This window comes from Physella acuta, unplaced genomic scaffold (assembly GCF_028476545.2).
Source record: "Physella acuta isolate Inbredline_101_S28 unplaced genomic scaffold, ASM2847654v3 ptg000334l, whole genome shotgun sequence".
NCBI classification, from domain to species: domain Eukaryota; kingdom Metazoa; phylum Mollusca; class Gastropoda; family Physidae; genus Physella; species Physella acuta.
Window position 1 is genome coordinate 1,170 of NW_026731853.1, and position 27,023 is coordinate 28,192.

At 31.6% G+C, this 27,023-nt stretch overlaps 1 protein-coding gene across 1 annotated transcript; it reads right to left on the reverse strand.

Annotated features, from left to right (window-relative positions):
* LOC131940857 (talin-2) lies at positions 1-27,023 on the reverse strand (the record flags this gene model as incomplete). Its single annotated transcript, XM_059299751.1, has 36 exons — positions 26,658-27,023; positions 26,097-26,213; positions 18,255-18,546; positions 17,991-18,088; positions 17,426-17,555; positions 17,164-17,313; positions 16,743-16,885; positions 16,379-16,506; positions 15,748-15,811; positions 15,287-15,391; positions 14,995-15,084; positions 14,435-14,500; positions 14,215-14,316; positions 14,050-14,126; positions 13,770-13,950; positions 12,873-12,977; positions 11,814-11,954; positions 11,551-11,711; positions 11,052-11,205; positions 9,639-9,743; positions 9,353-9,520; positions 8,991-9,206; positions 7,745-7,858; positions 6,541-6,686; positions 5,591-5,705; positions 3,725-3,838; positions 2,986-3,234; positions 2,711-2,839; positions 2,025-2,108; positions 1,706-1,933; positions 1,433-1,552; positions 1,203-1,345; positions 738-932; positions 531-624; positions 234-323; positions 1-123 (listed from the first exon to the last, which is right to left on the reverse strand). Coding segments are annotated over exons 3-36 (4,464 nt in total), but the record flags the coding sequence as incomplete, so codon positions are not given.

The following is a 27,023-nucleotide window of genomic DNA, read 5'->3' on the forward strand; positions in this document are numbered from 1 at the left end:
CTGAACTGAAGCTTCTGTCAGACCACAAACAGAATTGGCAAAATTTCTAACAGAATTGCAAAATTCGTTCATATCTTGCTTTTTTGCGTGGTTAGATATACCTGTCATAGCATTCCCAAGATCCTATAATTAAAAATTTAGCAAATATATAAAAATCTAGTCAGTATATTCATGGTGAGTGGTTTATCAAATCTGTATTGAAAAGCTAAATGTAATATTAATAAGAATTATACCTGTGATTTTTCCATAACTGCCTGAAGTGAATCAAAATATGAGAGATCGCTGACAGGCTCATTAGGGTTGTCAAGCATGCCAGCAATTACCTGTCATAAAAATATAGAAATAAGTAAGTTTCCTCAATGTTTAAATTGTGCTGATGCTATCAAACCAAGGTCTATCAATTAGTAGTAAGATAATAGTAAATTTTTTTTTAAAATAATGAATATTTAAAAGTTAAAAAAAATAAGCAAATAAAGATGAACAAATTTAAAATATGTAAAATTAAATTTAGCTGTAATTATACAATATACCTGAATTTGTCTAAGGGCATTGTCACATTCTTTCTGTCCTGGTGCAGACATGGTGCAAATGCTGAACAAGTGGTTAATGCTTTCTGTTACAGCCCTAACAAAAAATAGTTATAATTAATAATACAGCTTCCTAACTGCAGCCAACACATTATTTTGTGTTATCATAAAAAAACTATTACAAAATTTTTATTTTATTTTTGAACTTACCTGGCAGCCTGTGCAAGAAGATTTCTTGAATTTGGTGCATTTGGGTCTGCAGATACTGATTTTGCAGCCATCAACAGTTTGCTTGATACCATGGAAACACTTTTCAAGCCTCCTACAATTTGGTTTTGAGTTTCTAAATCTTTTGAGAGTCCAGCAATAGTTAATCCAGTGTGTACAAAGTCCTCATAATGATGGCTAAAACGTGAGAAAAGAATTTTTAAAAATAAAGATGGAAATTTAAGAAAAATTTCTTAAATTTCCCTTAACATCTTAAACAATATAGTAGCCAATAGCAGATACACTTGCCCAGCAAATATAAGTTAATTTTGCGACATTGAATAAAGCTTAGGTAATAAAAGGTAAAAATTATATTCAAGGGTATTACGTAGGATTTAATTCACAAAATGGTAATTATTCGCAGTCAATCTGTGTGGGACCATAGTTTACACAATAAGTTATATTTACCTGTATCTTGTAGATGATGCAGCAAGATGCTGTGTGGTTTCTCTAGATGAAGAAACAATATCACTTGCAGATTGGTTTAAGTTCAATGCTACATTGTTTAAGTCATTTTGAACTTCCTGGTAGCTTCTATCAGTTGGAGGGAACTGAAATTAATATTTTTTTCATCTGAATTGACTTTCAATAAAATATTTGTTGACAGCAAATAGAAATAATTTAAGTGAATAGCATACCCTTGGATTGGACAAATTTTGAGAATTTTGTGTAATTAATCGTAATGCATTATCAATATCTCTTTGTCCAGGAAGGCAGTTGACACAATTATTCAAAGCACTTGAGACTGCTTTAGCAACCTAATGAATAAATGTGCAAAAATTGCTTGTGATAGAATTATATAGCCCTACTGTACAATAGGAAACAAAAATTCAGAGATTTTTTAAAATAAGAGGTAACTCTGATCTTTACTTAGTTCTTAATAAAGACACATTTAGGTTACATTAAAATACCTGAGATAACTTTTGCTGGTTATCTGGATTGTTGGGATCATTCATAGCACTTTTGGCTTCATCCAAAAGCTTAATAGATTGATGAATCACATCTCTTGCATTGTCTATAATTGTCTGCTGTATTTGCTTATCCTCTGTAGTTGCAGCAACACCTCTAACAGAACTGACGAGAATCTTTAAAGCATTAACTGTATCTCTGGCAGCAATGCCAACGTAATCTTCATTACCCTAGAACCAAAAAACATTTTTTTAACCATGAACCTTAACAGAATAGAATGAATCAGGACGCTTACAGGTATATCCAGGAAGTTAAACAAACCTGGGCAGCAGCAGTTAATAACTGAGCCATGGAGGATCCAACTGTTTTAGATGTTGTACCAAGCTGAGTAGAACATGTTTCAGCCTAAAGGAAATATTTGTCAAAATAATAATGCGGTTGGGGTAACTTTAAACTTTTTTGTTTATAAAACGCATAATTTTATAATGGACCCTAGAGAAAAGTCTTGAAGGTTCCATTAAATATTTTAAAAATCGTGTGCACTCAAATTAAAATGAATGTGGTTGTAAAAACTTGATTGTGTGGTTTTTGTTGGACTAAAAATTTGATGTGTTTGATGTTTTTAATATTTTTATTAAAAATATTTATCAGCAAAGGTTTTGAGTACAGATTAACACATAGTGGTGTTTTCAGAAATATGATCACAGAGTTTCTATACAGCAAATCATAGTTTGTCTTACTTAAGCAAAACTTAAGGTTACAATTTTGGCTTTGTAAAAATATACAGAAATGTAGCTTTAAACACACACAAAATTTTCAAGTTCTCTGGATTTGCAAAAATATTAAATTTCTAACATTTTTCAGGCTTAAGTTTTTAATTGATTTCTTTTGAATTCAAAATTGAAAAAAAAACATGTTTTTTTTTATCCATGCCAACAATGAAGATTGGATGGAGACATCATATCAAACACAGTGGGGTTCATTTAATATGTAGGTTTATAACTTACTGTTTCACCAGGTAGTCTAGTTAGTCTGCCAGCCATTGCAGCTTGCTTGATATCAGCTAAATCTTGATCAAGATCTCCCAGTTGATCAAGTGCACTATCTATTTCAAGAGATGTGCAAGCTTCTTGAGCCTATTTAATTAATAAAAACTGGTTTCAAATAACTGCAATATTTACACATAATTATTTGATTTTGTATAATCATTTTGTAAAAATTCAACATTTTTTTTCCATATATTCCATACCTCCCTTCCCCAATATGATGACAATTAAAATACCTTATTGGCAGAAGATCTAAGCTCAGCAATTGCACTAGACATAAACTTGACAGCATTATGTAAATTTAGTGCAGCAGCTTGATCAGAAACTGTAGGTGCTGCTGCATTTGCAGCTCCAATTAGGCGACTAGCTGGTTGAATGAAATCCTGGGCTGCATTTATAAGAGCCAACTGGGCTGTTGCACTATCTGGCTGACGCTGGACAGCACGTAGTGCTTGAACTAATGCTGGGATTTGCTGATCAAGACCCTAAAATATTGAAAAAACAAAGAACTCCAAAAATATCACAGGGTTTCTATCTTGAATATTTATATAAATTTATAAGCATGTATATTCATTTAGGATTAGTACATCAGCAATGTGTGTAATGTAGCTATTATTAAGATTTAATTATGTAAAAAAAATCTATGTTTTGGGTTTTATAAATAACATCTCTAATTTCTAATCATACTTTTCTGAACGGGTTTTCTTTAGTAGAAGATGAAGAGTAGGCTTGTTGTGTTGCATAATAAATGGATTTTATGTGTGTGATGCAGTGTTTGCATGTGATTCGAGTTTGCAGATGGATTAGTAGACATGTTGAGGGGTGTGTGTGTGGTAGGGGTGTTGAGGTAGGTGTAATAGGTAAGGCGTTTTAGGTGGCATGATGCAGAAGACATATAGTGGTACTATAAAATCCAGGTAACTAATTTTACTATAACCTAAATGTACTAAAGACATAATAAACAATTGTCTTTACTTGGGCAGCAGTTATCATCTGTTGGTTGGATGAAGGGTTGCGATTTGTTTTGTATGCTTGATTGGATGCATTAATCAGCTGAGTTGCTGCAGCTGCTGCTTGATTGGCAGATGACTGTAAAACAATTATTGTTACTCAAATTACATTATTAAAATTGCTACATTGATTATGTAAAGTAGAGTTCACATATTTCTAAGGCCACAAAAAGAATATGAAATAATGGTATAGCAACAAAGTCTCTTTTTTTAACCTTTCTGAAATGCATTAGATATCAATTTCAGAATAGTGGACTCAGGAATGTGCATAAGACTAAACTGGGAAATAGAAACAAATACTTTAGAATGAACACGTGCTAGTCCTTCTACTCTACCATGCAAATCCATTTTTTTTTTTAGATTGACTATTACAATTATTTTCAAATTTATACAAAAACTATAGTTATTCAAATCATTTAAAGAATTTTAAACAATGAGATTATGGTTTTAAATATAAATTACATGAAAATTGTTAAGTAAATAAAAAAGTTACTTGGGAAAGTTTTCAATTAATAAAAATTTAAAAATTTGGTAGAAGGCAGAAAAATAATATTGAAAAGATTGGCCACTACTAATGACTTTTCCACTTACTTTTAATAACATCAAAATATTTGTATGTTACAACAAACACACAAAGATGTAATATGCATTCAAAATGTATACAATGGTAGTGCCCTTCTTTAGCAGAATTAAATCAAGGAATATATGTTAAGTAATAATCTCACTTTGGTCTTATGCAAACAGCAACTAATTAAACTTTTCATTAAAAAAATCAAATGTTTCAGTCTGTTCAACTGTTAATATGGAAAAAAAATTCCTTAAAACTACACACACAACATCTAATTAGTTAAATCTATTTTCATATTTTTATAACATTTTTTCCACATTTTTCTCCGTAAATTCTATATCCTTTTAATAATGATAGTAATTAATAACATAATTTTTAAAAGAATAAACCTCTAGGTTAATTTTATTAGCATTGCGAAGTACACATCAAATATCAAGTTTATAGCTAGCATATTGGAAGTAGGTTTGGTGGCGACTATTTAATTTTTTTTATTATTACATTTCCTCGTCAACTCTACTTAACAACTTTTTTGAGGACATCATTTATGGATGATCCTTTATATAGGTTGTCGCTTGACCTACTTTTTAAACCGTCGTCATGGTAATAATGGCTGCCGAAAACGACGATAACGTGATTAGGAATTATAACAATGTTTCATGGTCATTTCAGAAATGTATACATAAAATCGTTATTTTTGTGTACTATTCAACAATACCGATCTAGTTTTAACAATGGACGATTAGTGTTTGATGCTAACTTTTGGTCTAATCGCTGAGAATATTGAGCAGAACATAATAAAAGTAAGCAAAACGTGAATTGCTTAATTTAATACTGTTGTGAACTTACTAAAAAATATGATAAACTATAGAAAATTATAACTTGCTTTCTTCTAAACTAATGTCATTAATGTTTTAAAAATCATGCAGGGTAAAAACAAAACCTATAAAACATAACTTGATCGAACAACAACAAACTAAGCCCGCCTATTTTGCCTGTTGTGTATTTGAATGGGGAGAAATCTAGCAGACTACACATTTCTGCTGAACAGTGGGTCACAAAAACACTCCTTAAAAAACTAACGTGTTTTTTCACAAATCATTTTCTAGACTACCTATTAAATGGGATAAATAAAATTGGTATCAAATTAAAGGTAAATAAATGTAGTTTTTAATTTTCAAAGTCATTATGAACAATAATGAAGTTTAAAATCTTAGGCAACACCCTACTTTACACAATTCATCATTATCAATACAATAAAACTACCTCAAGATTAGTCATAAGCCTTTTTTTCAAAGCGTTGCTAGCAGCTGAGTTAGTTGCAGATCTCAATTCTTCAGCTGCAACTCTTAACATCTGTTGTTGGTTGGAGTCATTAGGACTGAATAGCAAAAAAGAAGCACAATTTTAACAATTATTATCAGTGAGGATAGATTTAAACAAAGAAAAAACTCACACCCACTTGACTACAGAGATACTGTGAAATAAAATAATGTTAACACTTTAGTGCAAGAACTTAAGTTTGAAGCTTTACAACAATAACAATGTAAACAGAAAGTGATATCACTTACTGTTTATATTGCTGTTTCGTAATGACACCTGCTTCTCAAAGCATTACAAGCCAGTCCACTTATAAAGTACGCAAAGAAATTATCAAATTGCCTTTCACAAAAATAAACAGTACTGTATGTTCTACTATAACTTAACGTATTCAAATGGATGTATGCTATGTAAACTAAAGATATTTTTTGTTTGATTAAAAAAGTATAAGTTTTTATTTTGTTGTCTATATTTTGCAAAACCTATGCCTGTCTTTGTTTTAAGTGTGCAGCATTACATGGACCCTCTGAATCCCTCTGAGTCACAACCAAGAGAAGTAGTGAATACTCATGTCCTTATGAAGGATTTTCCTTCCAAACAAATAGTATGTATATATATTCTTCATTACTTTTTCAAAATTATATTATTCTTTTATATTCATTTTATATCAACATACTTCTCTACGAACTGTAGTTTTGGTATGCATTCATGAGTATTCAGAAAAAAAATTATTATTATTATTCCAACTAAACTAATAGCCTAAATTTCAACTGGACTAGGATTTTGATAATTGTCTATGCAAGCTGAACTCTCAAGAACTGCAGTCTCCTTTTCAAAAGAACAACAAGAAGAGATTTAAATTAAAAAAAGACCAATGTATACAAAGTATTTTTCACCTTGAGGCACATCCTTTTGCAGCCTCGACCAACTTGGCAGTTGCATCAGCCAGCTGTTTGGCAGCTGCCAATAGTCTTCTTTGTGTGTCTGAATCAGAATGGTCTTCAGCTTGACCTCTAATAGCACTGACTAGAGTTGAAGTTGCCTAAGAGACATTTATCATTTATAAGTTAGAACTATAAAAGCAAAGTGGATTCTGTCTGTCACACTGTTCCTAAAACCCTTAATTAGATATGCTGCAGAAGTATTTATTGATCTTGCCAAATTGTGCTGTCCACTCTGATTTTATCGGAAAAACTATAGTCATCTCAATAATTGTACTTAAAGTGACCAAAAACTGACCTAAACTGAGTTAGAATAACCGCTGTCTTATATAAACTATACATTCTTCAAAGTGGTTCAATTAGATTGACCACTTACAGATGTGATACAAACTTGATATTTCGTAAGGAGATAGCGGGAAAAGTTAGAACTATAAAAGCAAAGTGGATTCTGTCTGTCACACTGTTCCTAAAACCCTTAATTAGATATGCTGCAGAAGTATTTATTGATCTTGCCAAATTGTGCTGTCCACTCTGATTTTATCGGAAAAACTATAGTCATCTCAATAATTGTACTTAAAGTGACCAAAAACTGACCTAAACTGAGTTAGAATAACCGCTGTCTTATATAAACTATACATTCTTCAAAGTGGTTCAATTAGATTGACCACTTACAGATGTGATACAAACTTGATATTTCGTAAGGAGATAGCGGGAAAAATACCAGATTCTCAGATACGTAAAATTAAGGGGTTTAATACAAACTCTTATACTTTTAATTTCCCCCTTTCTTTTACTACACACAAAAATAAACAAAGATATTCGGGTAAAATAAAAATCCCTTTAAAATGTATTCTAAATTCTTATCAAATAGCTGTGAAAATAAATAAATAATGACTAATAATTAATATTTTGCGAACCAAGCAAGCGAAAAAAATGTGATTCTCAAATCTGTGGCAATATGTAAATGTGTCCTTGTTTATAGATAGACAGACATTATATAGATATATATAAATAAGCAAAACCAAAAATGCTATTCCATTTCAAGGACTTAAAAATTAAAAAAAAAAACTTGTTAGTGAAGTCTTAATGCATTACAAAAAGAAAACCTAGTAAACATAAAAAATGTGTAAAAAAAAATTTAAATGATTAAAACAGTTACCTGAGCCAATTGTTTAGCTTGTTTAACCATTTCATGAGCATCTCCCACAGAACTGAATAACCTGTCTGTAACATTAATAATGGTGTCAACTGCTTCCTCATGTTGTTCTACTGCCTGTGTAATATTAAAAGTAAATGAGGTGAAACAATTTTGTAGACATTTGAAGTAGTAGCTGTGTAGTAAACAAGAAAAAAAAAACAATTATTACTGTATAAGTTCAAGAAAATATGCTCAAATAAAATAAATATAAGAAACCTTTATAATAACACGCTTTAAAATGCACTGAAAAAAAGGAAAAAACTAAAGTGTTTTCTTTAATAAAAGCTTAGGTCACTCATGAGATGTCTAACATCTCATGAAATCAGCCAACAGTGACCAAACAGTTCTTTATCAAGTGACAGCAGCAAAAAATTCAAGGTTTTTGTATTTAAGTTTAAAGACTATTAGATCTAGGCCTTGATCGGTTGTGTAACCACACCATAGTAAGCTTTCATCAGTATTTTGTATCAAAAGTTATGATGATGATCGAGTGGTTTTTTTTTTTTTTTAAATGTTGTAAAAAACTCAAAATTACGTTAAAATTAGAAATTTAAAAGCTCCCTGTGTATTTGCTTGTTTTTTTTTGTTTGTTTTTTTTAGGAAAAAGCTGAGTTCCGTCAAAACTGAAAAGTTATATCTCTGCTGGAGATAATCCTATTAAGAACCATGTTGGTAAAGTTATATATAAGGCGCAGTCAAGCGGTCGTACATAAAAATGACATCAAGTTAATGAGCTAAATTTTTCCCAAATTATATCATTAATTACTAGGCAACCATACAACAAATGGCATCAAAAAGTTCGGTCTACAGCCCCACCCACCTCTTCAATAATAATTTTTTTCAAGACTGCCTGCAACTTCTGACTAACTTTATAAAGTTATGAAAAACTGGGTAAAAATCAAGAGGTACATAATGTTCATGTCTGATCACAATTTCAATAAAAAAAATTAATATATATTTTTATATATATATAGCTGTAGCACATTCACATGGCCACAGTAAGTTGACATGCAGTAGACTAACTATTACACACCCCCACGTAGGCTAGTTAATGATTGAATGGCATTCTTCTATTAAGTTAAGATTTGCCACAACCCACAAACAATCAAACAGACAAATAGCTTATAAAAATAGCCGAAAGTCAGATTAATATTTAAATTCAAAAGAAAGTATTCATGCAAATTTGGTTTAATTCAATGCTACTTACATGTGCAGGATGAGCAGCTTTTTTAATATGCATTAACAAATCATTGAGGGCTTTTGTAACAGCTGTAGCAGCAGATCCAAGGTCTTGCAGCAAGTGATCATCTTTACATGCTGCCTGAGAAGACTCAACAATACCTTCAACTGACTTGGCTACTAATTTAGCTGCTTCAATCAGTTGCTCTTGGCATGCTGGATGACCAATTGTAGGAGCAACAACCTAAAACATATAATACACATTTTCAAATGTAGTTCTATGTTCCATACTCTATACTAATGTTAAATAAGCAATAATCTTTAACTAATTTTGGTTGCAGCCAATATTTGGGCATTTTTGCATTAACTAATTTAAAAGAAAAAAATTACTTTAGTACAAGCAACAAGTTGTGAAGTAGCTAAGGCACACTGTGTAGCAGAGGAGATTACTCTATCTTGTTGAATAGGCTCATCAGCAGTATTAGCAACTGTTTTTGCTTTCAGTACTAGAGATGCTGTTGCATTTGCAACAGCTTTGGCTAAGGCAAGTAAAGCCTCCTGTAACATAAATAGGTTGCTTATATATAGAATGCTCTTTAAAAGTTAAAAAAAAAACAGATATATGTGTATATAAATGCAGTTTACACCAAATCCTTAAGTGATTAAATTAACTTGCCTGATAGATTTTATCTAAATCATCAACATGCTCTCCAACTTCATTAATAACATCTTGAGATGCTTCACCAATTCTACCTGCTGCAGTTAATAAATTCTGTCTTGGCTAATAAGAAAAGGCAGATTATTAGACAGTTACTTAAGACTTTTAATACAACTTTTGAATATAATAATTAAATTGCTATTAAAGTGACCGTAAAAATGCTGCATTTTTCTCACAACTTTATCAATTGAGAATTTTTAGTCCTTAACATTACTTTAAAGCTTAGAATAATACAAAACAAAGTTGAACTGCTTTGTATTTTAGATATGTTGTGGCTATTTTGAACATCTTCTGGGCACAAAAGAATGACATTTTTTGTGTTCTGAAGCTTCTTTTCATTTTCACTCAAGTGAAAGCAAAAGGGTTTCAGATGAGTGTGCATGGCATGCATTTTTAACTAATAATGGCTGTTTCAAATGTATATTTTATTTAGCCTTACGATTTTTTAAAATCACTAATCACTAATCCATCTTTAGAATTTGTAAAATACGTTTTTTATGTGGCAATTGCTTTTAGAATTTGCTACAGTTGAAGTGTCTAACAGGCATTATTTAGAAACTATGGACATTTTTTTTTAATGTGCAAAAAAAAAAAAAAAATAGAACAAAATTTGAAGTTGTGCACCGAAGGAGGCGTATTGGTTAATTTTAAATGGGAAATGGAAAATGAGCATCATTTTATTCAATGGGACTGCACAGTGTTGTTTTATCAAATATAGTTCAACAGGTATATCATTTTTCTTAAAACTTTTTTTCTTTTCTGCTCTAAAGTATTACATTATTTTAAAAGAATGTTACAGTAGACCTAAGAAACAATGACTTTTAGTCAATAAATAGGTATTAATTAGTATAAGTTGCAGAAATTTGTCTTATACAATATTTCTAAACAAAACACTGAACCTAACACATTTTAGAATTTGTGTTTGAGCCAAGTATGCCACTTGTGCTTTAAGTATAAAAATGAAGAAAAAAACATTATTTTTAACATGTTAGCTTCCAAGACAATGATATAAATGATATAAATGGCCATTTATTTTTTTCAAGTAATGGAATGCTCAACAAGTTCCATATATTAAAATCTCAAGCAATAAAAACAATAGTTTCTATTTAACTAAGCCAACATAAAATCAAGGATTAATGGTAGCTTTTGAAAAAATGAACACTATTACAGCAGAATTACTTACTTCTTTTTTTTTTGTCCATTATTTTAATAATAAAAAGGTGGGTTTTAAGTTTAATAAGCATCATAAACTTAAATACATTCTTTAGAAATGTTTATCAAAGTTCTTGTGAGAACATATTTAATTCAAGACATTTTTTAAGCCATCATTAGAAATAAAATTTGAAAAAAAAAAACCAAACAGTTACTTACTTCTGTACTACCAGGTTCAGCTGCTTTCAGCAAGTCAGAAAATGCTCCGATGAGTCCACGAGCTGCATCTAGTAATCTCAGACCAGAGTCATCACCTTCTTGCAGAGTTGCAAGCATTTTTACATCACGACTAAAGTCTCCTACATTTGAGGATCTAAGAAAATAAATTTTAAAAATTGTACATATTTAGTTAATTCAAGGGGAAAGGAGAGAAATGTAAAAAAGCAAACATTACACTATTATGTATACAATTTCAATTTGGCCTATACTATACATTTCTTTTTTAGAAATATTTCTAAATCTCTGTAAAAGAACAAACTGTACTAAAAAAAGGTCTGAAGAAGAGTGGAAGCTCCTATACTGGCTATGCCAATGTTGTTTCCAACAAATGATAGCATAATTTAATGCTATCATTGGTCATGATTTAAACTTGTCGTTTTCACCCTCAATACTAACGTCATCAGAAACAGTCACATCTCAATAATTTTAAACTGCTTACATTTGATTGACAGCAGCGCCAACAGCTGTGTAGTCAATGTCATCCTGTTCACCTGAGGTTAGGGTGACAAGCTGAGCTGTAGCTGCATTCATAGCTGAAAGCTGGGAGCCCACTTTTTGTCTTGATAAATCTAACTGATTCGCACGCCATTTTTTGGAAGCCTGTAAACATTTTAGAGCTTAGAAAATCTAAATTTGATTGTACATTACACTATATTAAATTTCTTGTAATTTTATAAACAGATAAAATGAAGTGATTTTTACTGGATCATCTCCAAGAGTAGGCATATCAGATTTTTTGTTAAGGTTATCTTGTGCTGAATCAATGGCACCCAAACCATCAGAAATAGTCAGAATAAATGCTCTCTGTGCTTGTGTTAGTTCCTGCTGTATGATTGTCTGCCCCTGTACAAAATATCATTAAAAATTATTATCTAGTGTCTATAGATAAAATGATTACATGAAAGTTACTTGACTTAACTTCCAAAAAATAATACTTCCAATTAGTTGTGTTAGGAAATCCGATATTTTAATTAAGTTTAATTTTTTTACATACAATGAGTTAATATTTGAAACTGTTTTCTGCATTTTGCTATTATTGAATTTGAAAAACAAATTTCATTTTAGAATTGTGTGATTTTTGACCAAAAAATCATAATTTAAGAATTTTTAAAATTAAAAAAGAATAACTTTGCCCAAAATATATTACAAGCCTGTATATTATTGAATATACAATATTGAAAAGGAAAATATACAAATCATTCAGGTCTATTACCAGTAAGACAAATATGGGTACTTCAGTTAGTAAAGAAAATTCAATTATAGTACAATCAAACAAAAAAAGGAAATTGCTTCCTTCTTAGTTTTAAATTTGTTAAAAACTAGACATCACAAGTGAAATGGGTTATTCATGATTAAAACATAAATATTTGTGCTCATTGTGCAATACTGACAATGTGTTAGAAGTTAGTAAACTTGAAGATAATTAAGTTTTTTCCAAATAGTATTAAAATGCAACAAAATGTTATTTATAAAGACAGAAAGTGTATAGAGCAACAAAAACAAAGCAACACGATGTTCAAATTAATGTTTGGAAATGTCATGAGCCAGATGTTTTTTAAAATATTTAGTAACATGGATAATTTTAAGCACAATTAAACAGTAATTATCATTTTGCAATCATTTGAAATTTAATATTTTTTTTAGATTTTAAATATAAAATTAATTAGCTGATCCCTTTTTTGTTATTATTATATCTGGCTTCAAAACAGTTTCTTTTTTGTAGTTCTAGCATGCATTCCCTACTAAAAACAATACACATACACTGGATCCTGATTGCATTCCACTAGTAGGACCCCCATCAATAAGGTCAAAGGCTGAGGGAGTCTTTGATGAGCCATTTACATCCCCATATTCATATGGTTCTCCCTGTATTACCATTGGTGTAAGGTTAAGTAAATTGGAAAGATTAGCTGATGAGGTTCCATGCTTTAGTAAATCAAACTGCATTACTAAGATCAATAATTTAAACAACATAATACTTGCACTAAATGCGTAAACATAATCAAATATGCCAAAGATTAAAAATCCTTTTCAGAAACAAAATTATTTAAAGAAATATCACACCACTCCAACCTAGTACCTTTTGAAGCTATGTAATATTTTGTCTTTCTAATATCTATGTTAATTAAAAAGTTGTTATTAGATACAAGATACTTTCATTAGAAAGAGCAAAACAGTGAACATTTATTTTTCTGTTGATTCTTTAGAAAATTTGTTGTGTCCGATTAGGTGCTCTTCATCTGAAGTTTTCTTAGGTTTTAAAATTTTTAGTTACTGTATATCATTGTATATTTCAACTTGATTACAATAAATTAAGATATTATTAAGTTATTTTTAAACAAGTAAATTTTTAAGGAGTAATATTAGATAAAAAAAAGAAACAAAAATACTTTTTTAAACCCGTAATTAAATGTATAGATTGGGCAAAAACTGTACATCCATAAATTATACAGCAAAAAAAATTTTTTAAAGACAATGTAAGGTTACTTTGTAAAGTGTTAACAACTATACCTAAGTTGCTTTTAAAGATTATAACAATAGTAATTATCCTACTCAGTTATCTATACACTGCCACTTTTTGTTAAGAAACTGATTTATATCTAAAAGAATTTGAAAAGCTGAAAACGATGGTAGTATAGTGGGTTTAAAATCACTAACATGCCGAGATGAAGAGCCACTCCGTGCGTTGTTAGACTGTGATGACACCTGTCCACGTCCTAAAGAGCCCATAGCAATTTTGTTCTCTCCCTGATAGCCATCTCTAAGAAGGCCTGGCATTGAAACATTGCCTGAACTTGGATGCTTCACATTACCTAAATTATGCTGAATGATTGTTGCTCTGTGATAAAAAGAGTTATTCAAAAATAGAATAAATACTAAGATGATTTATTTTATATAATTGATTTTTAAATCATATAAGTAACATTTTATGACTCACTGGCCAGCTTGGACGTTTTCCTCATACATAGTTGAATTATCATCTCCTTCAATGCCAAGGTGATCTTTGGCTTTTTTCTGGAAAACAAATTACTATTGTACTTACCAAAGAATGCAATACTTTCGTACAACACTTCAGTTGGTGTATTAAGTAAAAATTTCTTACTTTTCTAAGAATGATATCTATATATCCAGCAATAAGCTGTGAAATTTGTTCTCCTTCTGTTGTCTGAACAGAGTAATATGTGTCTGAATAGTCTCCAAAATCCTGTGTGGAATGAAGTGTAAAATTAAAATAAATAAATGATTAACAGTATTAAATATTGTGATAAGATGTTTAATAAATATTTTCTAAAACAATGCATTGATACGAATAAACAACTTGCCAAAGTAAAACTGTTAGGTGATGCAGCCCATCTACGCACAGTTGTTAAAGGCCATGTTTTCAATATCTGAAGAAAATTTTTAAAATTTTTAATAAACTGTGTTCTATTGCCATCTCCTAAAGTTTTTAATTTTAAAAAATGATGCTTAATTTGTCAGCTTGTATTTTGACAAATTCAATAGGCACTTAAACTATCAATAGAGACTTATCTTTGCCACGAGACCTGAAATACTAAATTTTAATTCTAACAACAAAACAAAATGCAGAAAAATAAAACAAAAACATATTTATAATATATTCATCAAATATGGATAAGATGGATAGTAATAATCATCTCAACAATGGTTCTGTTAGTAGACCTACTAGATGCACCAAAACAAAACAAAAAATGTCATGGAAATAAAAAGAATTTTGGGATGTTGGATTTGTGCCTATTCTATTTAATTTTCTAGAATAATGAAAATCTTTTGAAGCAAAGCAGTTTTAATCATATGTACCAAAAGCAAGTATCTAATAATTTATTAGATTTAAATAAAAAATGCTGTAAAAACTCAAACTCACCTCTTTAGTTTTTTCATCTACTCTAACCACACTCTCTTTTGTAATTCCCAACAGCCTCGGTACTAGTTTATTTTTACCTTTCATTTTCTCCTAAACGTTAAAAAAAATTATGATTTTAAAGTCTGTCTTAAAATAAGAACAAACAGCTATTTAAAAAAAGGGTGATATATTAAAAAATGAATTAAGCATAGTTTTCCTAAGCACTTTTAATTAATTAGCATGACAACTAAACAGTGAAAGATTTTAGTTTATTTATATGTAGAATGTGAATGTAGCAACCTTGATTTCTTACCTTAACTAGGAAAAAAGTAATACCATATGTTTTGAGGGACCGACAAAATTGTGTATATTTAACTTTAGCTTCAACTTCTGTAAGTCCAACAAACTTTTTGTGTTCCTATAGATGCAAAACAAAAATTGGCAAAATGTACTTAAGTTAATAAATTTTTCATAATCCACGAAGAGCTTACACAAATCTAAATACTTCAAAATAAAAGACTTACAGATTTGATTTTTATAAATTTTATAATGTGATGTACATCTAAACATGGCTAACCATATGAAATTTAAAATCTTTAAATGGGATTTAGCATGTTGTGTAATATATGAGAAAATAAACAAAAAATTTTTGTACATGAGTACAAGTTCTTGTTTTAATCATTTTGAAAAATAAAATATTAAAACCATTATTTTTATGCACTTTTTATTAATAGTATGTTTCTGGTTATTTTTAAACAATAAAATGTTACTTACTATAAATATTTTTTTTTCAATTCCTTTGATTTTGACATATTCCTTTGGCAAAAATTCTTTGAGACTAAGAGAAAACAAGTAAATTGAATTTTAAAAATTATACATACACACCACACACTTTCTATATAAATAAATATCTATATCTATATCTATATATATATATATATATATATATATATATATATATATATATATATATATATATATATATATATATATATAAATAAATAATAAAATTAGCTTTTTGGGAACCCTATTAGACTATTTAAATAGGGGCGATAAGTCAGGAAGAGTTTTGAAGGTTTGCCTATCTTAACACTACAGCTCATGTTTTGTTTTTTTGTGTATGCAATAGTGTGTGTTCGTCTATCAAGGTGCAAAAAAAATTATTTTGTTGTTTTTGGTGGGGTTTTGGGCCCCTAAGAGGCCTAAACTTTGAGGAAAGCGGAGCGGTGGAACGGGACAAGATTTGTTTTGTAAAAAAGGAAAACAATTCTGCTTTTTGCAGGGCTGTAAGCATGTCTGATATATAAGTACATACACATCTATTAAATGCTAAGGCTGTCTTTGTTACAAAGATTCATCTTACACCTTGACAAAATTGTGCCAAATGAATAGTAAAACAACATACTCTAAAAATCCAGGCTTGTGTTTGGATTCTACATGATCACCAAACTGAACTTGACATTGCAAGCCTCCAAATTGGATGGCTTCCTCCATTGATACTGGATGTGTACCATTCAAAATAGCATCACGAGACTGATGAAACAGAAAAATGTTAATGAACAATCAGAATTGATCATCAAAGTATAATAAGCACTTAATAATGTTTTTTTGCTTTAGTTAAATCATAATAACTATTATATTATAAAAATGACAAAAAATATTCAATAAAAGCATTCAAAACATTAAATTAGTAATATCCAAAAAAAAATAATTTTTTTTTTAAATGTAGAAAATAATTGTTAGGATTATAATATTTAAATTATGTATACCTGAACATAAAGTAAATTAAGCTGCACAGGGTCTCTAGCATCAACATTTTGGTCAGAATAGAAGAATTTTCTTCTCAGTAAAAGCACTTCATTAGGATCAATATCTTGCTCTCTAAGAGTTTTAGAATGGTCTAGCCAGTTCACTGTCAAGGTAAACATTTAATCTTAAAATTACAATAACTCAGTAATATTAGTTACCACATCTTTTTGTTATATAAATGAAAACAAAATCAAATGCTATTGAGATTCTTACCATAAATTAGATACTTCATATTTAAATATGGGTAAAAAATTATGTTATTATATTTTTGTTAATAAGAAGAGCAATACATATTATGCCTAAAATCATTTGTTACATGCTAAAATATATCTTAAGAGAAGGGATGCTGAATCTAAGTTAAAGCATACATTAAAAACCTACATTCATCATCAGTATGCAATTTTTTCTTCATTTCCTCTAATCTTTTCTGGTCTTTGGCAATAGATTTGTCCCTTTTTAAAGTCAAAGTCTTTTCCTTTTCTTCATCAGGTAAGTCTCTAACTAATGAATACTCTTCATGATTAGTAATACCTGTTGATTGAAATAATTGTGTTAAATAAACCGAGTTACTGTTGAAATATTTCAAGCATGTTTCTATGTGTTTTCTTAAAATAGCATTGTGTAGAATCTTCAAAGTGCTTACCCATTCTTGTACAGATTGTAATCATTAAAGAGCCAACTGTATGGGAATCATCAACTTGTAGTGTCTTAAGCACACCATCTAGTGTTCGTACCTTTAAAATTCTGTGTTTTCTTTTGTATTCAAGCAGATCCTGAAGCAAATTGAATATAACTATATTATAACAAAAAACAATAAAGAATATTAAATAAACTATGGTAAACCTAAATTAACCATGGATGGGTAGACATTACACAAATAATAACCACAAAATCTTTACAATTAAAGTAGATTTTCTTCTTTGTTTGTTTTTAGATTGCAGTATGTGATATAGAGAGGACGGAAACTATTTAAAAATTGCATAAGAGAATTATATTTAAAGCTGGTATTATACCCTAACCTTGACCCGAACCATGTCAGCAATTTCAGTAATTTAAAAAAATGTCGATTGGATATTGTATTGCCCTACCAGTGATTATACAAGAGTTGCAGGTGTGTATACTTGAAATGGACAAGTGAAAATAAGATTTCAAAATAAAACACAATTCAAGAGAAAAAGAAACATCTGATATACAAAGTTTATGCTTACTCCATTTCTCAATAGATAGTATTCTAAACTTCTGCCTTGCTCAAGCCATACTCCTTTTTTTGGGTCCTCATCAGCCAAAAACAGACCATACTCAGAAGCTTATGAAAAGGAAATAATTATATTACGACTACTGGCATACACATAATACATAACAACTAAGCAAATATTTATAACTTTTTTCAATTAACACTTATTTTGTTATTTGTTCTATTGTTCTTTAAACTGGAGTTCTTTTCATTCAAAGATAATTCTTCTGATACTTACGATTGCCAGGGTTTGCCTCTGGGATTCTCTCTCTTATGATTCGGCAGGCATCATAAACAATTGTGGATGGCTCAAACTGCATCGTTTTGATGACACTTTGGTCAACCACACTGATCTTCAGCGAAAGTGTTGCCATTTTGTGTTGGTTAATCACCCTGGTTTACCAGGGAGGAGCTGTGTTTGCTCTTCCTATCTGATGAAAATTTCTATGTTACTCCAATAGATTTTAAACCTCTGTCATCTGTGCAGCTGATTGGTTTGTTCACTTGTTGATATTTCTCTTTACTGTAATCTTAATTGTTTTAAATTTTAAGATTGTTAGTTTTTTATAACTAAATATTTTTTATTAAATTAATGTATAATATTGAAATTAATTTAACTTTTAGACAATATTCTAAAAATCATCCAGAAGGCAGACCATTTAGGGAGCCGAAAGCAAATCCAACACACACAAAAAAAAAAAATAATTTCTTTTTTTTTTGCACCTTTTAAAATGTAAAAAAAATAATAAATAAACAAAAGCATAACATAGCCATAAAAAGAAATTAATTCAAAATGAATAAAATTAATACAATAATACACAAGAAGAAAATGAACATGGGAAACCATTACACTAATCAAGTTTCCCTGTTTCATATACTTTTAACCAAGTTGCCAGATATGAAGATACACTTTGCACAAATTATTTTAAAACATTTTAAAAAATAAAACCCAAGTAGGCCAGAAATTAATTAGAGCCTATTTCTTTGAGGTTTGTCGTCTAACGATGGATATACTTTGCAATAAAATAGGTTAAATTACTAAATCAGGAAATAGTTTAATTTTAAGAGAGTCTGCTTATATATATATACGAGAAAAATGGCCCGTTGAGGAAGGATACAAAGGGCGCTAGGTTGATAGTGCTGTCTATTTTCTTTAAACTTAAACCAAAATCAAAATCACCACCTTAATTCAATTTAACCGGAAACGAAAAATGACATTGAAAACGGATTTTTATCCAGAATCGGTACTTTAATTTATACAAAATATAGTCATAGGCATATCCCTAAACCATGCACCTAATCTCATTCATGACAAAAGTCGCATTTAGAGTTTCTTTCAGGCAACTCTACTTGGGAGGAGGGGGCTCCGCCCCCCCCCCCCCCCCCCACCCCAAAACATGTCTACCGTCCCATTCAACTAAATATAATTATATACTTTTTCCAGTGTCCACCCCTACCAGAAAATTCAACCCCTGCCCCCAAAAAATTCAAATACCCCCACCCCTCTCCGGGGATGAAAAAATCTGAAAGAAACACTGGTCGAATTTGTAGATCATACAAACTACAGGAAGAACCTGGACGGGGCTTCGCCCCTACCGGAAGAGATGCATGAAAAAAACTGTGCACGTTAAACACTTTTTAGATTAGAAAAAGTTCCCCCCTCGGAGAGGAAAAAGTCTGAAAGAAACACTGGTGTCGCGTTTAGCCACTACCCGAAGAATTGCATGAAAGAAACTCTGCAAGCAAACCACTTTTTAGATTAGACACATGAATTAGGCTGTAATTTTATTATAGAGTATCGATGACGTCATTTCTTTTTAGTTGGGGTGGGGACGGCTTAGACGTTCTTACGCGAGGGTGGGGCTTCGCCCCTACCCGAAGAATTGTATGAAAGAAACTCTTTACGCAAACCACTTAGATTAGACAGAATAGGCTTTTTAATTCGATGTTTACTCGAGAATCAATGACGTCATATTATTGTGTGCACTCTCCGGCTTGATACTATTTTCTACCATATGCTAAATGTGACGTCATATTTCGTTTCCGTATTACTCTGCATGTTTTTAATTTGCTTGTGTTTTCTCTATAGCGTTAGATAGATAGATAGATAGATAGATAGATAGATAGATAGATAGATAGATAGATAGATAGATAGACAGACAGCGAAACTATTATATAGTATATATATATATATATATATATATATATATATATATATATATATATATATATATATGTGTGTGTGTGTGTGTGTGTGTTTATATATACTAGCTGCATACCCATGCTCCACCACAGGGAATCTTTATTGAATGTACCAACTATGGAAAAGAACAAACCTAAACACACAAACACAAAAGAAAACACAAACACAATTGCAATGCAAACACAAACCAAAAACGAACAACAAAAACGCAACACACAAACAAAAAAGAAAACACAAACACAATGCAAAAGCAAATACAAACTAAACAGAAAACGCAAACATAATGCATACAAACAACAGAAAATGCAATCACAAACATTAATGCAAATGCAACACTTAAACACAAACCTAAACGCAAACAACAACGCATTGCATAAACACAAACTAAAGTGCTCACAGTCTAGCCCGGGGCTAATCCTAACACTAAAACATAGCGCTCACAGGATAGCCCATTGTGCAAAATAAAACCCTGCCGGGGCGCCGGTGGATACGCCTGATTTAGTGAACGACTATAAAAACCCCTGCTTGTCCGCAAACAGGCTTCTAAACTGTTATTGATTAAAAACAATAATTAGTAAACAGTACGTTAAGTGTATAAAATAAGGCTACAGGACATTACCCTACCCCCCTTCCCCCCCTGGGAGCAATTACCCCCCCCCCCCCCCCCTCAAGTTAGAATCCTAACTCTAACTCAAATTCTATACCTATATATTACCTTAAGAAAAAGACCAAAACCTAAGCATTCACCTCAGCCACAAAACCAAAACCAACTCTAGACATTGGTTTAAGCCAAGCCTTGATCATAACACTAACCCTAATCCTAGCCCTGACCATAACCCTTACCCTAGCTGTACCTTAAGAGTAACATCCTACTGGGCTAGGGGTAATTGACAGGGGGATAATTACTCCAGCGTGGGGGGGAGGTAATGTCAGGGGGTGGGGGGGGGAGGGTGTAATGCCCTGTTCCCATAACATAAATAAAAGGCAGTATTTAAAATATCAGTGTTTTACCTACCATATTGCACTTAATCAATCCATGCTAATTATACTATTCTAAGAATAGTATATTCTTGGACTTCAGTGGAATTTGCATTCATTTTTTTAATTAGTGTGGGTTTTTTTTTAATTACCTTCCCTGGCATAATTATTAAATATTTTAAGTAATTAATATTTTTTAAAGTACTGTTATTAAAATGTATTAATTTTTTCTAGGAATCTAAGAGATAATATTATTTGACAATGGATCCATTTAATGTTTTAGCTATGTATGTGTATTTAATATTTTCTTAGCGTTATGCGAAAAAGTAAAAACTGTGGTGACTATAAAATAAATTTAAGTTGTTATATAAACAAACCCTACATTACTACTTACAATGAAAAAAATGTGATGCGATTTATTTAAAAGCATGACTATATATGTATATATATTGTTCTGGCTAATGCTTGTAAGTAAAAATCAACCTTTCTGACTATGTTTAGATTGGTTCTTTTTACTAACATCATCTCAGTTGACTATCCAACAGTCTGCTAAATTTGACCTAATTAGATAATTTTTAGAATGTTATAATTTATGTTTATTGTTTTTTATTAAAAATAGTGTTTCTGATTAGATCCCCCACCCCTAATACTGACCATCTCAGTAAATGTTAATCATCCTAAGGAAATTTAAGGAGTTGCATAAAATTGTATAATAAGGTCAAAGTTCAGTTGTTTTCTGGGCTGAAACATTCTTTTAGAAAAACGAGTATACTCACATGACCTACTTTATTCTTGTAGGCCTATTCTACAATGACGTTTTATATTTATAAATAAAACATATACGAGTTGGGGTATCTATTTTTTAAATTATTTTTTTGTTGTTGAGCATCTAGGCTTTAATTTAATGTTATTTTTCTGAATTGTTCTACCAATATAGAAAACCCGACCAAACTCAACTTCAATACTGTGCTAGCGCCAACAATTTCACTCTAGCCCGATGATAACGGCCTGAGTGGTGACACGTGTCGAACATAGGGATAAACTTCACGCGAAGCGTTAGCACTTTACCAGCTCAAAAGTAACCGAGCGTTGTATGACATTTGCAACAGAATATTTGAACGTGTCGGTGTGCGTGACAAACTGAACACATTTTTACACTGCTCACATGATGTGGACTTTGTATTCACTGCCAGCGTTTAAATAATGAATGTTAAACGCTAGGATGGCGTCAGCTTAAACAAGCTTGCCCGAATTGTAAACCAGTTTAAATGACAGCTCTGGTCGAAATATTTAAATGGCAAGCTAAAAATAAAAATCACATACAGGATTTCATGTCTTGGCAGTTTTACTTTTACTCTTCGATTGTTAAGAGTAATCAAGAAGGTTATTAGAAACCATCTAAAGTTATCGTTTTACAATAAAATACATGTTAGGGTATTCAAACAATTGAAGTAGTTGTTTAACAAGTTCAATAAGCAACCCAGAACAGAAACCAAAATAATCGAAAACAATGTTTTAAAACAGCGATTTCTTTCATAGAGAATATGACATATTAATCAATTTCTCTTATGATTTACAAAAACAAGCTTTTTAAAAACGCGAAATAACGACTTTCTTATATTACTTTTTTTTAAATGCAAAAGTGTGACTTCACAATATCTGAACACCCCCCCCCCCCCTTTCATCACACATCGTCACAAAATTATGAACACCCCCTCGGAATGTGATGTCACTTATGGACGTCCCCCCTTCCCCAAAGAATAATACTTTTATAAAACAGTTTTGAAACAACCGCTAAACTACTACTATTTTAATGCATTGAAATTGATATTTCTGGTATACTTGAATACGTTTAACAAATTAAGGCAATGATGTAACAAGTTCCAAATCAAATGTGTTAAAAGTCTTTAAGTTAAAGGCTATTGAATGTTGGGAACCCGTTAGCCTAACTTTCGTGTTTTGTATCTCCAAATATACCCCAACTTGGCTAAGTTACTCTAAAAGACTAAATCAATAACGTTTGTAATAGTATATGGTAAGGGGGGGGGGGGAGACTTTAGACCTCACTTAACTCTAAACAATATAAACAAATCCTGATTTTACTTTAGTCTGAAAAATCCACGCTGAAATCGATCTGCTAAAATAAAATTTAATAAAAGAACTATATATATTTATATAGCAGTTATACAACAGTTGTGGCCTAGTATTTATCAAGAAGTGAAAACCACATTATTTTTTTTAAAAAACACGAGTAAGCCTACTTTTTATATCACTAGACACATCGCCCATAAGTACACAACAATAATAACTTACATAAAATGCTGGTTACTTTCTAGGTTTACTGAAGTGTTAATGACTAACAAGTAGTTTGAAAAAAAAAAGCTAAATAGTTACGTGTACTTAAAATTAATTGATGCAAACTTGCCTTTAATAAACTTTTTCAGTTAACTGATATTAATCCTCGCTATGTGGCGTGCTAACGTTTATGTACACATATTTAGCAAAAGATTAACTCACCTCACCCATCCGCCTACACTGCATCATTCACTTACTCATTTGCGCATACACAAGAAACGGCTATTTTTAAAGATTTACGTTGAGGCTGTTAAGAATTTAGGTCGCATGTGTTCTGGGTTGCTCTCTACATTTTAATTGGCTAGTAAGATGTGTATATCATGACAATGCAAACTAAACAATCTGAAAAAGATAGGCTGGTTTTTTTTTTTGTATACTAGTAAGAGAGATTTTTAAAGAGACTTCGTTCGTATTAGACCGTGCCCCCCCCCCCTCCCCCTCATAAACTTTACCACCACCCTAACAAAATATGTTTTCATTTTTTTTAAATATACGCTGCTTCAAGTTTCTTAACTTCACCCTCACCAAGCACATCGTCACAACAAAAGCTAGGCCTAAACCCATCAACTCGCGGTGTGACGTCATTTTTTTTACAAGGGAGAGGGGGGGGTCATTGACGCGGCAATTCTTGGTATTTCAAGTTAATTTTTTTTTTTTAATTTAAAACAATTGTAACTAAAGCATAGTAGGCCTACAATGTAGTCATTTTTTTTCATGTAAAAAAAAAAAAACAAAATAACATATACAATATGGGGGAAGTGGGGTGGGGGGGGGAGGAGTTCGTCGAAAGTGAACGCGTGGGCGGGCGGGGTCAACAATTCCAATTTTTTGTGGACGTCATAAATGGATGACCCCTTATGTTACATGTGACATGGTAGGCGCATCAACTTTAAAAACATTGGCGTAGATATCAGGGGCGGAACTACTCTACCACCAGACACCGCAATGGGGGGGGGGGGGGTTAGAGGGAGGGAGGCCGATCAGGAAGCCGAAAATGCGCAAAATTAATTTAAATTATATAAACGAATTAATATATTAAAAAGCTTCTTAATATGTTCATGAGAGAGACAACTTCTCAGATTTAAATACAAAATGCCTTTAAATTACTAAAGCCATTGAGGAAGACAGATAGATAAAGACTAAGAAGTAGGCTATAGAACGCACGATTTTTTAAATGCAGGATGAGAAACAAAGCAGTAAATGAGAGAATTACTATTAATCAGAGTTTCTTCCAGGCATCTCTTCGGGGGGGCGAAGCCCCCCCCGAAAAATTTTTACCGCCCCCCCGAACGAAATGAAATTTATATAATTTATATAGAAAATATATACTTTTAACAGTGTCCGCCCCCCCGAAGAAAGTTTACCGCCCCCCCGAAGATTTCAAGTGCCCCCCCGGAGAAAAAAGTCTGGAAGAAACACTGCTATTAATTAAAACACAAGAAAGATGGATTTTTAGGGCTTTAGCCAATTCAGTTCTTAAGGTACGTAAAGGTTATAAGGTGGCAGTTACAGTACACATTTAGTGCTATGAGACTGATTCTTAAACATCTCGCCTTATAAATAGTTAATTCGTAATGCTAGTACTTAATACCTTATATTTGCGAGCTAAAGCACAAAAGTATATATCTATATAATTATCTTCTTGGAGACCATAGAAAACACCAAGCTGTAAGCGCGCCTCCTAGCAGCCCCCTCTCTTCATATATCTCTACCACCCCCACATGGTCTGGTGAGCTGTGGTTCACGCTAAATGTTTACAATCGTACAGCCGAGTTTAGTGACGGCTAGTAGGGGCAGATAATTTAGTTTGAAACGATTTTAAACTTAGGGGGGGGGGGGTAACTAAGAGGAGGCTGCTTTTACGGGTAGGGGGAGGGTAGGGGTTGGGGGAAAAGAGGGGGGGGGGGGTGTATCGTCCTCAACGACCTACTGATAGTGTTTTAAAGTAAATATTTTCAGTGGCAGCATTGGTACTGTCGAATTCACAAATTATGAATTACTGAAAAGTAGAAAATAAACAACTAAATAGCGGCATATGATACGCCGCGGGTCGGCTCGTTATTTATAATTTATATAAGCATATCTTTCTGATACACATATGATGATTGCGCATTGGAAATCCAAGCACAAAGCCTGGGCCCTAAGTTGAGAAGAGCCAGATGTTGCACATCTTTCTCTCTCTCTCTTTTCATATATATATATATATATATATATATATATATATATATATATATATATATATATATATATAGAGAGAGAGAGAGAGAGAGAGAGAGAGAGAGAGAGAGAGAGAGAGAGACACAGAGAGAGAGAGACAGACAGACAGACAGATAGGATAGACAGACAGACAGACAGACAGACAGACAGATAGATAGATAGATAGATAGATAGATAGATAGATAGATAGATAGATAGATAGATAGATAGATAGATAGATAGATAGATAGATAGATAGATAGATAGATAGATAGATAGATAGATAGATAGATAGATAGATAGATAGATAGATAGATAGATAGATAGAAATAGAAAAAAAAAACTTACATCTTTGAAAATAACAAACTTCTGCTGATGGCATTTTAATTTTAGCAAACCACAATCCTCTCGAAAGCAATTCAGCCGTCAAGAATACCCTCGGCCGGCACAGCTTCGCATAGTGAACTTCTCAGTAGTCATTATTTAAGAAAAAACTAAATATAATACAAAGCTATAAAGACATACTAACTAAAACTTCTAAACAAGTCATCCATTATATATGTACACTTTGCTACGCAAACGATAAATAATTCTAGATCTACTATAGTTTACGAGTAAGTCTCCGCCCCTTTGTTAAATACGATCTTCCAAAATCTTTTTTTTATCACTAACTAACAAAGACACTATATCAGGTGTACATTCTACTTAGCTGAGCTGATAAAAACATATTTTGTAGACTGGTTGGAGAACCAATGTAGATAAGTATTAATAAATATCCCTATCGACTTCATAAATGGTTCTTTAAAATAAACGCATCATTTTTTACAAATTATGCTTTTGTGTAGTAATAGTATGGTAATTAAAATGTTATTTAAAAGCCGGTTAAACAAAACTGTATTTTTGTCATACTGGATACAAATGCTTCCGCCATAAGCAAACCAAAAATGTTCTACAGTATTGTCTCCACAGGCGATGAATAAACTAAAAACCGCGTGATTATATGGGAACAGCACTTATTGTAAAATGGCGTGCACCAAAGAAGAGGGATATTTTCCACAAGCTTGCTCCCTAATGCGCGTACGGCGCTGTGTGACCTACAATTGTTATCGTGTGATGGCGAGCTTGAAGCGAGATCAGAAAATTGTAACACCACATGTTGCTCTTTTAGCTAGTCATTGTAACTAATAAATCACAATTTAGAACGATTAATTACAAGTTTGATTTGTTCCTTAACCTAACACTAACAGAATACGGGATATTTAATTTCAAATGGCT